This window comes from Acanthochromis polyacanthus, chromosome 9 (assembly GCF_021347895.1).
Source record: "Acanthochromis polyacanthus isolate Apoly-LR-REF ecotype Palm Island chromosome 9, KAUST_Apoly_ChrSc, whole genome shotgun sequence".
Taxonomy (NCBI): domain Eukaryota; kingdom Metazoa; phylum Chordata; class Actinopteri; family Pomacentridae; genus Acanthochromis; species Acanthochromis polyacanthus.
The window spans coordinates 17,210,658-17,225,459 of record NC_067121.1 but is presented as its reverse complement, the minus strand read 5'-3'; the positions used below and the strand labels follow the sequence as shown (position 1 = coordinate 17,225,459).

Here is a 14,802-nt window from a genome sequence, read left to right as displayed (position 1 = left end):
CAGAATGTATGGATTTTTATTGTGATCTTCTTTTGGTGTAGTTTCCTCACTGCATACTGGGCAACACCTCTCTCATCTTAGTGGACTTATGAAACCCTTTGTCACAATGTAAAGCTATGGAATATTTAACACTGAATTTAACGTGACTGTAATTTATTTGTGCAGGTGATTTCAAGCGAAGGTTGCCCAGAACTCCTTCCACTGGAACCATGTCCTCTGCTGATGATTTGGATGAGAGGGAGCCCCCATCCCCCTCAGACAATGGTGAGTGTCTGTGTGTGTTTGTTTTGTCTTTGTAACTGTGCTTTGTGTATATTTTTCTGCTCAGGCAAGTGTACGCATTTTTATGTATAAAAATGTTGTTCTTGTGTCTACAATAACAAAAAGCTAACCAATGTATCCATTTATGTGACCGTGAACTTCAGGAAAGGAAGGAGAAATTGTTTGAGACTTTCAACAGTGTCATGCATAATACAAAGCGTTATAGTACTAGTCTGTGTCTGTTGTGGATTGTTGTTGATCTTGTTAGTCTTGGTGTGTGGTCTTACATTACACTTCCTGTATCTGTGTTGGGCTCTCCCAGTCAGTAAGTTTAAGCTCTTATAGAGACTGGAAGAAGCTGAACAGGTCTTCGGTTTGACTTATAATATAATTGTGAATTCCAAACTACCGTACATGACTAGGACTAGTCAATTTATGCATAAAATACTTGACAGCCCATTCTGTTTGTTTTACCCTAAGTAGCAAATGTTTGTTTGTTCTTTTTTTTCCATGACACACTTCTGAATTTTTCTAAATTGGGCTGTGAATTATGTACGTGAATCTGTAAATAAAATAAAATGAAAGGAAAAGTGCCTCAAGCTACACTGTATGTTGTATGGTGAGCCCAATAAAAATGCTGTAACATTTCTGAACACCAATGCTCAATTTTTGCTGCGTGTCAATGTCCCTACATTATGATGTCAGCTGCTTAGTTTATTACTTTAATTATTAACTGCTCAAATTTTGTAGGTCTGGCAGAAATGGTGACAGAGACAGCCAGTTCTCCTGGCCCCTTCAGAAATGCCCAGATGTCCAAAGCTGCACAAACCCATAAGCTACGAAAACTACGAGCTCCATCTAAGTGCAGAGAGTGTGACAGTCTGGTTGTTTTCCACGGAGCCGAGTGTGAGGAGGTATATTGCATAAACTCTTTCATCAGCTGTAGAAATGATAGCGGTGTTGTGTAATACGTATTAATAAAGCACGAAAGGCTTAGAATTCTTTGACACAGAAAAAACAAGTATGAAGAAATCTGCCACTTTGTGTTTCTTTGTTGAACATGGACTGTCTCGTTTTATTTGCCAGTGCTCCCTGGCCTGCCATAAGAAGTGTCTGGAGACACTCGCTATCCAGTGTGGTCACAAAAAGCTACAAGGCAGACTACACCTGTTTGGTATCGACTTTGCCCAAGCAGCAAAAAACAGCTCAGATGGTATCCCCTTTATAATTAAGAAGTGCACATCTGAGATTGAGAGTCGAGCCCTCAACATCAAAGTAGGTATTTTTTAGGATTCATCTAGTGCAGTTGTTCTGATTCATTACCTGATATCTTGTTTTGAAATGAATGAAAATTATTATAGCACCATAAATACCATAGTTGGGTTTATATATTTTTCATGTGATTCTGTTATATTAAAGATATCCTGGACTTTTTACTGCTTTTATTCTCACAGGGAATTTATCGTGTGAATGGTGCCAAATCACGCGTGGAGAAGCTCTGTCAGGCATTTGAAAATGGAAAGGACTTGGTTGAGCTGTCTGACCTCTCACCTCATGACATCAGCAATGTCCTCAAACTCTACCTGAGACAGGTGAGTCTTAAATTCTAACTTAGAAATCAGAAAGTTATTGACAGTTAGTGTGTAAGTTCTCCATATTGTTGTATGTAGTACACAAGTACATTCAATCAATACTAAGTTAAACTGATCTTAAGTTTTACTCTTATGTAATTGTAACTGATTGAATTGAACATTTACGTTTTTATACAACATTTTCTACTGGTAAGGACGTAAAACATTGCTGTTTCCTCAGTTACCAGAGCCATTGATCCAATATCGATTCTACAATGACATCATCGGCTTGGCCAAAGAGTGCCAGAGGGTGATTGTGGAGGAGGCTGATAAACCTCACAGCACCCAACCAGGAGAGAACAGTGGGCCAAGCATCCATTTGACCAGAGTCATTTTTAAGATCAGAGACCTACTCTGCCAGCTCCCTGCAGCCAACTACAGGACTCTGCGCTACCTTATTGCACATCTAAACAGGTAAGGGCTCTAGACTAAAATGCTGAGCTATATCATTGTAGGAGCACTCTAGGGGAAAATGAGACCTCCTTATATCACAGAGGAAGCACCAGAACATAAGAACAGAAAACTTATCCTCAGTTCATTCCCTCATTTAACAGATATTCAAATCTAACAGCAGGGCCAATACCTGTGAAAAAAATTTCCGTAACTAAATCATTTAAAATTTATATTACACACATTCTTAGCCTATAAATTACAAGTATTTGTTTACTTAATTGTATAGGTGAGAGTAATTGTAAGCTTTTAGACCATTACATCACAGAAAACGACATTAGTTAATAGCTTCCTGAAACAGGCTAAATATTTCTTTAAAGACTCTTGCCATCAAAGGTGGCTCAATTAAACTTTGCTTGCACCTTTTTTGGGCAACACCCTTTGACCAAGTTTGATTTTATATATTGGCCACTTCTGCTCTCTGTCTCTAATTGTGACTCTGTGTAGCATTTCTCAAAACACAGACCAAGATACTTGAACAATACCCAAAAAAGAGATTAACTCTCATTATCGCTCTTCCTACCACAGAGTCACCGAACAGGCAGAGGAGAACAAGATGACTGCAAGTAACCTTGGCATTATATTTGGCCCAACACTGGTGAAGCCACGACAGACAGATGCCGAAGTGTCCCTGTCCTCCCTGGTGGACTACCCCTACCAGGCACTGATGGTGGAGCTGCTGGTGCGAAACTTCCAGACAGTCTTTGATGTGTCTACTTCACCTGTGTGCGACATGTCCACCACTGTACAGGCATCCCCCAAGCTCCCTCCACAAGAGAAGGTGAGACAGCTTGGCAGACACTCTACCTCCCTGATGGACATCAAAGAAGTGAGTGGCATTTGAGTTGTATTGTTCAGAATGTGACTATACTAGAGTATGAGCAGTTAAGTGAGATAATCTTCAGACTGACATTTAAACTATACCCTAAGTAAGAGATGTGCGGACTTACTGACGACCATTATATCTTACATTTGGTAAAAAGAACTGTAAACCAGTGCCATGATGTACTGGTTAAAAATGTTAAGGAATTCACAGAATTGATAAAGAAAAATGAGCTCCCTGCCCAAACCAAACCTTCCTTTGGAGTCTGCCAATCTTTTGCTGACTGTGGCAAAGTCGAGGGGTTGTAACTAAAAATGCATGCTCATGCCTGCTTTTCAGTGTGGTCGTGGAGTCAGCTAAAAGTTTGTCATTAGCTGCTCTCATGGGCCAGCCTAGGTTTCAAAGTTTTCATATAATATGGAGCCAGACCATGGATGCCCTTGTAGATAATTAGTAAATTTTTTAAATGTATGCTAAACTAAATGGTCAAATAGTAAAGTGATGTTAAAACTGGGGAAATATTACACAACCTCCTACATTTAGTTGATAATCTGGTTCCTGGCTCAAGATAAAATGCAGTGGGTGTTTAGTTTTTACTAATGCTGCATTTGTAATCTGATTGTTAATTATGCCCCTTTCAGAGCGCCAAAGTGTACAAACGATACTCCTCGGTAATCCCATCCTCACACATCCTGGACGAGATGCAGAAGGTCCAACCAGGAAGAGACAGAACAGAGGTCTCTGCCATGGACAGACTCAATGGAATCCCGACTTCTAGTGGAGAAGTTCAAAAGTCAAACCTAGTGTTTGGCCGTCCCAGCACCACCGTCTCGTCCAGCACCATCACAGCACCAAAGGTCCAGCTACGCACCCAGCGCGCCAGACATATATCTCGACCAATCAGCATGCCCCTGGAACGCCTGCCCACTCCTGCTCAGATCAGTGAGAGGAATAATCGAAACACTGCTGATAATGTTGATGCAGGCTCTGTTGAGCGAGACACCATCACTGAAACTATACAGGAGATACCAGAGCCCGAGAAAGCTCGCCAGAGTGGTTCATCCAGGGTTAGCACCTACTACATCACTCCTTTTATTGACACTCAGACTATGCAGCGCAGAACATGGGACAGGAAATACAAGCACTATGATGTTACACCAGGACTGCTATGATAGTAGCCAACCTGCCGTCTACCAGCTCTGGAGTACAGCCTGTAAAGGCCACGATCCCTGTCACTGCTGGCCCAACGGTAACCACTGCCTCTGTGGTCTCTACCACGAGTAGTGTTACCACCATGTTCTCCAGAAACGTCTACACAATGCCAGTCAAGCCTGTTTGGACTTCTAAAAGGGAAAATGACACAGAAAATTCAGCTAGTGAGAACAGCAACTCACCAAACTTTCTACTAACTCTCAGGGCACCAAGGACTCTGCAGCCTCCTCCTGGAACGTTCTACAAGCCCCCTGGTTCCATTATTAACAGAGCCATGACACTTCCAAACTGGACTACTACAGTAACCACTATCACCACCAGCACCACCAGCACCTCCTCACTTGCCCCCCCAGCCATGCCCAGGTAGTCTCCCCATCCCCTGCCCTTACAACCCCCACACAGACACAGCTCCAGTCACAGGATTCCACTGACAGTGCGATTGACCCCGGGGTCTCGACTTCTGCAACCCTTTCACCCTCCCAGTCTCCACTCCCCAGCAGCCCTGACGACCTCAGCCCGAGTGAGACGAAACCCATCTACCAAAGACTGCGACCTCGGAGGGTGCAAGAGCTTGAACACAGAGAGGCTCATTTTGTCTGACACCAAAAAACTTTCAATGTCTGTAAATATTAATGTATCTGTGCCATAATGTATACCGGGGCAAACAGTTTTCTGTACAAAGCCAAGACTGGAAGGAAAAGTGGCCCTGTGAAAAAAAAACCATGAAAGTGTTATAAGTACTAATATATTCAATTTTACATGTAAAAGTCATGGTGTCAACAGTGGTTGCTCTGAGCATTCAAAGCAAGCAAACACTGTCCTATTTTTTTTTGAATAAATGAATGCATGAATTGCCTTGATGTTATGCCAAAGAAAATTTGCCAGCCACAAAATGGATTTCTGTCTGTAAAGAACTGTAAGCCGATCACTTTTCTTGTTTAATGTCTAATTTGTTTCAAAAGTAAATTTTACATTGCGTTAAATTTTAGAACTGGTTTAATTCATATTTTATTTCACAGGAAATCGATGGACGTATTCTTTACACAAGGTTCTTAATTATAAAGAATTCAATGTTTTTACCTTTAATGTGTCCATGGTAACCTGTGTGTGATTGGTACATCTTTTCTCAGTATATAAACCGTATTTATCTGTTTACATTTTTTATATTCATTCATATATACACCAAGCTTGTCACCACAATTTTGTGTTGTTGCATTATTGTGCCTGTAAAGAAAATGACATGCAATAGTTCTTTCTGCAAATTAAAAGTTTATTTTCAACAGTTATTTGTTTTCTGATATATGTATTATTTATGATAACTGTTACACAACTTTCAGTGTCCTAGTAACTATTCTGATCTTTGGCTTTTCTTTGTTGTTGGGTAAATTGAAAAACAAGACTGTTGAGTACCAGACCTGGAGATTTTCTTTATTAATATGACTATTGTTGATTTGTTAGTCATTTAATTTGTTAATTTTCAGATCATACTGATAACAATCTCAATCCTAACTCTCCAGAGCTCAAAGTGATGTCTTAAGATTACTTGTTTATTTAATGTGCATTGCTCGAAGACAGAGACAAGTTTAAAAAAAAAAATTGTAGCATTTGAAAAATTTGCCCTGAAAATCTGTGCTTTTTCCTATAGTGCTGTAGACCCAAATTTACATTCCGTTCATTGTTTTAGTGTATTACTTGTAACTGCATTTTGTCTTTCAGCCTGTCTAGTTTTTTGTTATATTTTTCTGTATTTGTTATTATTTCTGTATTTTGCTTTTTTTTTTTTTTTTTGTCCAGGGCTAAACCTGGTGTAGATACAGCCCACAGCAGGGTCAAGCAGTTTTAATGTACTACTGCTAATGGTTCATTTTCTCCTCACCTAATTAACCAAGTCACCTTTTCCACCTCGGCAAGCTGGTCAGAGGAGTCAGCCATTTCAGATGCATGCATCACAAACCTTGAAACAAACTCTCTTCTCTATTAGTCTGATTAGTTCTTATATGATTAACTGCAAATTGTAGCTTCTTCCACAGGTTCTTAACTGAAAGACGTTCTTCCACAGAGGCGTATAATGACTGTGAAGGGAAATCTTGCTGATGCGTCTTTTGATAAACATCCCTCACTTTCAGTACGGAACAGTGCTTCTCTCCACCAGGATCTTCATTCCCTCTTCAGCAGATATCCCCCTAATTCTGCCTCAAAATGGATGACTGTTGTCTTTTTTTCTGCCTGCCCATGTTGAGCTGGGAGATTAGAGCAATCAGCTTAGGACTGCTGCTGACCTGCAGGCAGAGGAGAGTGAGTGGGCAGCTAGGAGTCATACGGAGCGCTTCTACCTTGCTTAATGTTTTCCATTACTTCAGCTTGTTTGTGAACCTCTTTCTCTAGATGTTGTTTGACTTTTTATTATTCTATAAGAGGTAAGCATCAGAATTTATTATTTAAGTCTTTCTGTTGATAAGATTGAATGTGTTGGATGATCATGTAAGAGCTAACAGGTGTGTGTTGCTAGTTTTTCCTATATTTAAATTCTAGCAAAAGATTATGGCATAGTTGTGGATGACTTTGAAATGTTTTTATTGATTTTGATATTTAGATGTTACTTACTCGTGCAGTAATTTTTTGATATGTGTCTGCCACAACTACTTCTTTTTTTTTTTTTTTTTTTTTTACATTTTTTCTGCCAAGATTGTGCAAGGAAATTCTGTCACGTGTAATTACAGTTTGAGTAATGAGGGGATTTCAGAGAAGTCAGACACATAATGATAGCCTTTACTCTCCTGTTTTAGTCTTACAGTTCCCCCATTGTTTTTCTACACAAGTGTTTATGTCCCTGCATCCTCTGTCTGGCAGTCTGCAGTAATCTACTGGACATGTCACTCTGAACAAATAACTTGTGTTCAACATCCTCTGAAGTTTCATCAGCACATAACCCATATATGCTGTTGACATTTGTTTTTCCTTGTATTTCCAAATTGAATTTGTCTTTCATAATAAATCTGGCAGACAGAGGAGGTCCAAATTCTATTTATCATTCAGGTTTACAGTTTGACATCAAGGTTACAATGGTCTTAATGCTAGTGTTTGAGAGTAATAATTTTAATATTATACCAGCCTGTACTACACCAGTGGGGAAACTCTAAACCTTTTGTCTTCATATGCCTACACAATAAACTGGTAGGGATATGCTCAGGAGCACATCAGCAAGGTGTATGCTTTACCAGAGGTGGTTTAAAGGATGGTCTGTCACGGCCACCTTAAACAAATCCAACTTTAGTTACAATTTTAATTCTAAAGCCAGGTATAGTGAAGTTTAAGACAAGGTCAGTTCAAACTCACATCCAGAACAAAGTCAGTAGATTTGACAATAATGTCTGCATGCCTTTCTTCATGGAGTAATAATTATTTTTATGACTTTTGCTGCTAGTGATGAAATAGTATTGACAGTTGTATCAATATGTAGAAGTTTAAGTATGTTGCTTTTTTAATAAGATTGTGGAAATACATTGAAAAAGTAAAACGTACACTTCCATTCAAAAGTCTGGGGTCACTTAGAAATGCCCTTATTTTCGAAAGAAAAGCTTTTTTCCAATGACGATAACATTAAATGAATCAGTAATACAGTCTAGACATTATTAATGTGGTAAATGACTATTCTAGAAATGTCTGATTTACAATGGAATATCTACATAGAGGTACAGAGGAACATTTCCAGCTACCATCACTCCTGTGTGCTAATGCTACATTGTGTTAGCTAATGGCGTTGAAAGGCTAATTGATGGTCAAAAAACCCTCGTATAATTATGTTAGCACATGAATAAAAATGTGAGTTTTTACGGAAAAGAGGAAATTGCCTGGGTGACCCCAAACTTTTGAACAGTACTGTATCTTTGCGAATGCTTTAGGAAATCATTGGAAAGTCAAGTCCAAGTCTGGTATTAAAATAATCAGCTAGACCAAGATAAGGCAAGTGTTATCAAAACCAAAGTACTAAACCCTGAGTCCTACTGTTCACCAGTAATGTGATGTCGTTTGTTGAGTGTCTCTATGCCATCACTAATAGAGTTGTGTACCTGCAGGTTTATCACAGTCTGATGACCCCTTCTAGGGGTTGAGCTGCAAAGCAATGAAGACAGGCTCTCAAATCCGCCTGTTACTATGGAAAAATTGGACTCTTCGCAAGAGACAGAAGGTAAAATTATTGAGCTTGGACAAAAGTTTAGATAAACTATTCAGCATGATGCAACGTGAAACAACACAACACTGCAAACTACAGCCTCAGAAACTGTATTAGCATCAGTCTGACATAGAAATCTTAATAAAAACTCAACGTATTTATGTTTAAACTTGGTTGCCTTATTTTGTGGCAGCTGCATTGTATCATGCAAGTGTTTCTTGTGTTCTGGTAATATGCTGTATGTGACTGTTTCACCTGTTTCTGTCTAGATTCGCTTCCTGGTGGAGATCTTCTGGCCAGTGTTGTTATTCATTGGCCTGGTGTGGCTGAGGAAGGCCAACCCACTGTACCAACAACATGAGTGTAAGAACAAATTCCTGACTACGATCCATCAGCACCAAAAAGCTAGATTACAACCTGTATCAGCTGGATTTGTTTTTATAGGAAAGATAGCCTTTTGGAAACACTTAAATTGACGTCACAATTCCTCACATGCCCGCCGTGTAATCTCTGTTTCTTCAGGTCATTTCCCTAACAAGGCTATGCCGTCAGCAGGGATTCTCCCCTGGATCCAGGGCATCATCTGCAACAGCAACAACCCATGCTTCAGACATCCAACCCGAGGAGAGTCCCCAGGCGTAGTGTCAAACTATAACAACTCAATGTAAGCATAAAATCAACACTTGTAAACCTTACTTTACCTTGACTGTAATTGGTGGTTTGTCTAAAATCATTCGTTTCCAAAATGTATTTCAGTTAATTCAGTGATTAGATTTTTTTGGTTTATTCTAGATTGGCACGGTTCTACGTTGATGTCCAGGAGCTTCTGCTCAACGAGACGGAGATCCAGCACCTCCAAAGGCTTTGGCAAGAAATGTCATCCTTCTCAAACTTAATGGATACTTTACGCAATAACCCATCTGTGGTCTCAGGTAAAGGGCAAATGGTCAGACAGTAAAACTGCTCATGAGAGTAAAATACTTCCTAAAAAAACATGTTTTTTAGCTCTGTAATTTGAACCTAAAAAAAACTGTTGAGAATAAGTTTTCTTTTTTGTGTAGCCTTTTTAAACAATGTAACAACAAAGGTCTTCATATTTTACCTTTAAAACATTTATTACTACTTCTTAAATTAACCAGACAAAGCAATAGCTGTTCTATAACATATCACAGCAACACAAACATAATCCAGAATCGTGCTTTGTAAACTCTTTAAAGTAGTTTTCCTGTTTTCCCTTTTATTTCCAGGTGGTATTTACATTATTCTCCATTTACGTGCAAAGAAATGATTTAGAACTGGGCCTGAAGGCACTTACAAGAAATATTATTCTCAATATTTCTATCACTGAAATTAGCTTCGCCTTTTGACAGGGACATACGTACAATCACATTTCCTCCTGCTCACTGTTCTCTACCTGAAATACAAAATTGCTGCTATTCCGTCTAAATTATTTCCTCTGAGCAGTTCAATACCAGTTGGGTTAATATTGTTTTTTGGGGATCTGACCTTTCATTATCTTTGTTTTTGATCTTCTGTTTAGGCCGTGGGCTAAAGATAGATGATATTCTGAAAGATGATGAAGTTCTTACGGCCTTCCTGTTAAGAGATGCCAGCCTCTCGGAATCTGTTGTTTACCAGCTCGTCAATGGACAAATACGACTTGAACAGGTGCTGTTTAGACCTATGCTTGGTCATCTTGTCTTCAATATAGTGGTTAAGATGAGTATTTGTAGTGCATCTCTATGTAATAGACACACTGAAGAAAAAGTGTTTCATAAGCTTTTGCAATTACATATGTTGAATCTTTCAAAGTATTTTGAATTACACATTAAGAATACTTTTCATCCTTTAATTTTTTACGTCTAGCTTGCATTTGGTGTCCCAGACCTGCAGCTGAAAGACATAGCGTGTAGTCAGGCCCTGCTGGAGCGTTTTATCATCTTCCCCAGTCGTATGGGACTCCACGGGGTTCGCAACGCCATGTGTGCTCTCAGCCAGCAACGGCTGCAGAAGATTGAAGACGTCCTCTATGCGAACCTGGACTTCTTTAAGATCTTCAAACTGGTGAGTTGAAAGTTCTTGACACAGATGCTCAACAACAGGATATCACACATATGTATCAAAAAACACAGTGGGACATCATATCACTACATGATGATCCTGTATGTCAAATGACCTTTGTCTCAAATGTTGTTTCTTACATCTGTCTATGGGTCATTCCAGAATTGGTTCACATTTTTGAAAAATATACCTTCTCCTTTCCAATTTTCTTCTTCATCAGTAATAGGTAATAAACTATCATAGGCTTGATTGGCTCAACTTTATACATCAACGGCACCATTTCTATTGCATGTTTTATTTTTTTATTTTAATCACAGTAACAGAGTTGCTAATCTATGCTGATGTTAGCTTTTTCTCAGGAGTAGAAGCTAGATATATACACACGTGGACAAAATTGTTGGTACCCCTCAGTTAACCCTTAGGGCCCTAGGGGGGTTTAGGTCCGTTTTTGACAAATTCTGATTTTACCTTTATATTTCACCTTAGAAGCTGTTGATCTTGCTTTGCTTGGTATCTTTTTTTTCAGCACAACCTCACCTGTGTGATTCTATAATTATTTAGACATTTTGATATAATGTATGGACACACTTGACCTAAAATAGCAGAAAAAATACAAAATCCGAGTAGAAAAAAGTTAGATTTTTTTGCTGTGGACACCATAAACATGTGTAACGAATCTTTTTCAGAACTTATAATGTAAATATAAATTGTTTGTCATAAAATAATGTACAAATTTAGCAGTTAACACAGTTCTATACCACTATTTGCACTAAAATGGAGGAATTTTTTTAGGCGTTTTTGCACAACTATTTACAAAATCATGAGGAGTCCCAATAAAATTTTACATAAATGAATTTGTACCATTCCAAAAAGCCTTTTCTGTCCACCACAATCTCTACAATGACAAAAACAATAGAAACAGTCTTTAGGACCACAGGGAGAATCCAGAGTCCTGGTGTTCTCCATTGCTAGAATATGTTTATTATGAATGTTATTATTATTGTTGTTTTATTATTATTATTTTATTTTTATTATAATTATTGTTATTATTATTTATTATTATTATTATTAGTAGTAGTAGTAGCAGTAATATATTACATCTGAAACAAAATCTTCATTTTCTGTGCATCTTTGGTGTCTAGCAGAGAGTGATCTGTGGCCAAAGCCAGTGAAGGACGTGCTGCTCTCCCAAAGAGTTATAACTATCACCTGACTAAAAAAAATTAAAAAATGATGGAAAGTTCCAAATCCGCACTTTGGCCATCTCTCCTCTGTGTATTTCTAGAATATTCCACTCTCTTACAATGAACACAGAGACTGGGGGCGTGTCTGTGCGGCCGCTCCCCGTCAGAGCGTCTCTGTCACTCAGCTCCAAGTTTCTCAGTCACCTTTGGGGAAATCAGAGAACGCCAGGTTTGTGAAAATCTGGTCCACATTTTCCTTCCTACACCAAGCATAACTCCAAAGGTCTGTGTTTCTCACCAGATGCTTTCAGCAGAGAGGACTCTCTGCAGAGTCCAAAGTTCAAAATTTCGCCGCGCATAAAAGACGCTGGAAATAGCTCCGGTGAAGTTCGGTAAAAAAATGTGGCGTTTATTATTGATCATATCTCTGGTTTTACTTGGCCGATCAACTTGATTCAAAAACTGGTAGAAAGTTCAGAATCTGTACTTTCAGCACACGTTTAAAGGGAGACTCGCCGACGCTTCATTTTCCTGCTTTGTTTTGATTACCGCGGAGCAACAAGAAAACGCGCCAGAGCGTCTTTCGGGTGGCAAGGGTTAAAGAAGGAAAAACCCACAATTCTCACTGAAATCACTTGAAACTCACAAAAGTAACAATAAATAAAAATTTATTGAAAATTAAATAATCAAAATCAGCCATCACTTTTGAATTGTTGATTAACATAATTATTTAAAAAAACAAACTAATGAAATAGGGCTGGACAAAAATGATGGTACCCATAACTTAATATTTTGTTGCACAACCTTTTGAGGCAATCACTGCAATTAAACGATTTCTGTATTTGTCAATGAGCGTTCTGCAGCTGTCAACAGGTATTTTGGCCCACTCCTCATGAGCAAACAGCTCCAGTTGTCTCAGGTTTGATGGGTGTCTTCTCCAAATGGCATGTTTCAGCTCCTTCCACATATGTTCAATGGGATTCAGATCTGGGCTCATAGAAGGCCACTTTAGAATAGTCCAACGCTTTTCTCTCAGCCATTCTTGGGTGTTTTTGGCTGTGTGTTTTGGATCGTTGTCCTGTTGGAAGACCCATGACCTGCGACTGAGACCAAGCTTTCTGACACGAGGCAGCACATTTCTCTCCAGAATGCCTTGATAGTCTTCAGATTTCATCGTACCTTGCACACTTTCAAGACACCCTGTGCCAGATGCAGCAAAGCAGCCCCAAAACATTACTGAGCCTCCTCCATGTTTCACCGTAGGGACAGTGTTCTTTTCTTCGTATGCTTGGTTTTTGAGTCTATGAACATAGAGTTGATGTGCCTTACCAAAAAGCTCCAGTTTGGTCTCATCTGTCCAAAGGACATTCTCCCAGAAGCTTTGTGGCTTGTCAACATGCATTTTTGCAAATTCCAGTCTGGCTTTTTTATGAGTTTTTTTCAGCAGTGGTGTCCTCCTTGGTCGTCTCCCATGAAGTCCACTTTGGCTCAAACAACGACGAATGGTGCGATCTGACACTGATGTACCTTGGCCTTGGAGTTCACCTTTAATTTCTTTGGAGGTTGCTCTGGGCTCTTTGGATACAATTCCAACGATCCGTCTCTTCAATTTGTCATCAATTTTCCTCTTGCGGCCACGTCCAGGGAGGTTGGCTACTGTCCCGTGGGTCTTGAACTTCTGAATAATATGAGCCACTGTTGTCACAGGAACTTCAAGCTGTTTAGAGATGGTCTTATAGCCTTTACCTTTAAGATGTTTGTCTATAATTTTTTTTCGGATGTCCTGGGACAATTCTCTCCTTCGCTTTCTGTTGTCCATGTTCAGTGTGGTACACACCTTTTCACCAAACAGCAGGGTGACTACTTGTCTCCGTTTAAATAGGCAGACTGACTGATTATGAGTTTGGAAACACCTGTGATGTCAATTAAATGACACACCTGAGTTAATCATGTCACTCTGGTCAAATAGTTTTCAATCTTTTATAGAGGTACCATCATTTTTGTCCAGGCCTGTTTCATTAGTTTGTTTTTTTAAATAATTATGTTAATCAACAATTCAAAAGTAATGGCTGTTTTTGATTATTTAATTTTCAATAAATTTTTATTTATTGTTACTTTTGTGAGTTCCAAGTGATTTCAGTGAGAATTGTGGGTTTTTCCTTCTTTAACTGAGGGGTACCAACAATTTTGTCCACGTGTGTAGCTAGCTGTTACTGCAGACCAAGAAGACAAACTTACTGATGGAAAAAGTGAAAAGAATTTGTTTTATCCTGGTAATATGGATAACAGGGTTGCATGAGGTAGAGTGAGACATTCAATCAAGGCTGACAATGTTATGAAAATATGAAAAATAGAAGAGAGTCAATAGCTTTGCTCTACTCATTGTTTTGGTAAACTGTTTGATGTTAATTCCTGCATATCATGTGATTTACAGTTTTCTTCTTTTTCTACCAGCTAAAAAGGTGATGCTAACAGGGTTGATTGCATGTTGTGGGACACACATTTCATGCGCAATTATTATTTTTTTAAAATATTATGTTGATTTACACTTTTTCCCCACAATTACAAGAGACATCAATGAAAAAAATCTTATCAAAAAAGGAAATTTCAATTTAATTTTAGGTGGGGGTTTTTTGAGATTCAATTTGGTCATCAGGGCTGTATTACCGTAGTTATAGCTGTGTTAGGATATAGTTTTTTTCATTGAAGGACCACTTAATACTTATGCTTTAGCATCCTCTTTAGACTTTAGAATGTGTGATATCCCCTGTTTTGGCTCGCAGACTGTTTTAGATTTGCAGTACCTTCTGTGACTTCTGAGAATTATTAATGTATATGGAAAGCTATTTAAAAAGCTATAAATACAATCTGAAAAACTTTTCAGACTATAAGAGCTAGCTAGCTAGCTCATGCCTGCAGGGATACATGTGCTTCCAGCCTCAGGCATCACTTATCCTCTCCAACTATGGTTCTTTTCAACATGTATTTTAGTAGAATTTGCTACTA

General features: G+C 38.8%; 2 protein-coding genes across 2 annotated transcripts in view; both read left to right on the top strand.

The window, feature by feature from the left end:
• LOC110963553 (rho GTPase-activating protein 29-like) overlaps nucleotides 1-5,663 on the top strand; it is a 44,113-nt gene extending 38,450 nt beyond the window's left edge. Inside the window, 9 exon segments of the mRNA XM_051953476.1 lie at nucleotides 166-264; nucleotides 1,012-1,175; nucleotides 1,348-1,536; nucleotides 1,716-1,853; nucleotides 2,074-2,306; nucleotides 2,871-3,171; nucleotides 3,807-4,323; nucleotides 4,326-4,724; nucleotides 4,727-5,663. Of these exon segments, the coding sequence (XP_051809436.1) occupies nucleotides 166-264; nucleotides 1,012-1,175; nucleotides 1,348-1,536; nucleotides 1,716-1,853; nucleotides 2,074-2,306; nucleotides 2,871-3,171; nucleotides 3,807-4,323; nucleotides 4,326-4,724; nucleotides 4,727-4,977 (2,291 nt within the window). The 3' untranslated portion in view covers nucleotides 4,978-5,663.
• Nucleotides 5,664-6,180: 517 nt separating this feature from the next.
• LOC110963558 (retinal-specific phospholipid-transporting ATPase ABCA4-like) overlaps nucleotides 6,181-14,802 on the top strand; it is a 55,764-nt gene continuing 47,142 nt past the window's right edge. Inside the window, exons 1-7 of the mRNA XM_051953451.1 lie at nucleotides 6,181-6,794; nucleotides 8,454-8,566; nucleotides 8,821-8,914; nucleotides 9,074-9,215; nucleotides 9,344-9,483; nucleotides 10,092-10,219; nucleotides 10,418-10,615. Of these exons, the coding sequence (XP_051809411.1) occupies nucleotides 8,501-8,566; nucleotides 8,821-8,914; nucleotides 9,074-9,215; nucleotides 9,344-9,483; nucleotides 10,092-10,219; nucleotides 10,418-10,615 (768 nt within the window). The 5' untranslated portion in view covers nucleotides 6,181-6,794; nucleotides 8,454-8,500. The remainder of the gene's footprint in view (nucleotides 6,795-8,453; nucleotides 8,567-8,820; nucleotides 8,915-9,073; nucleotides 9,216-9,343; nucleotides 9,484-10,091; nucleotides 10,220-10,417; nucleotides 10,616-14,802) is intronic.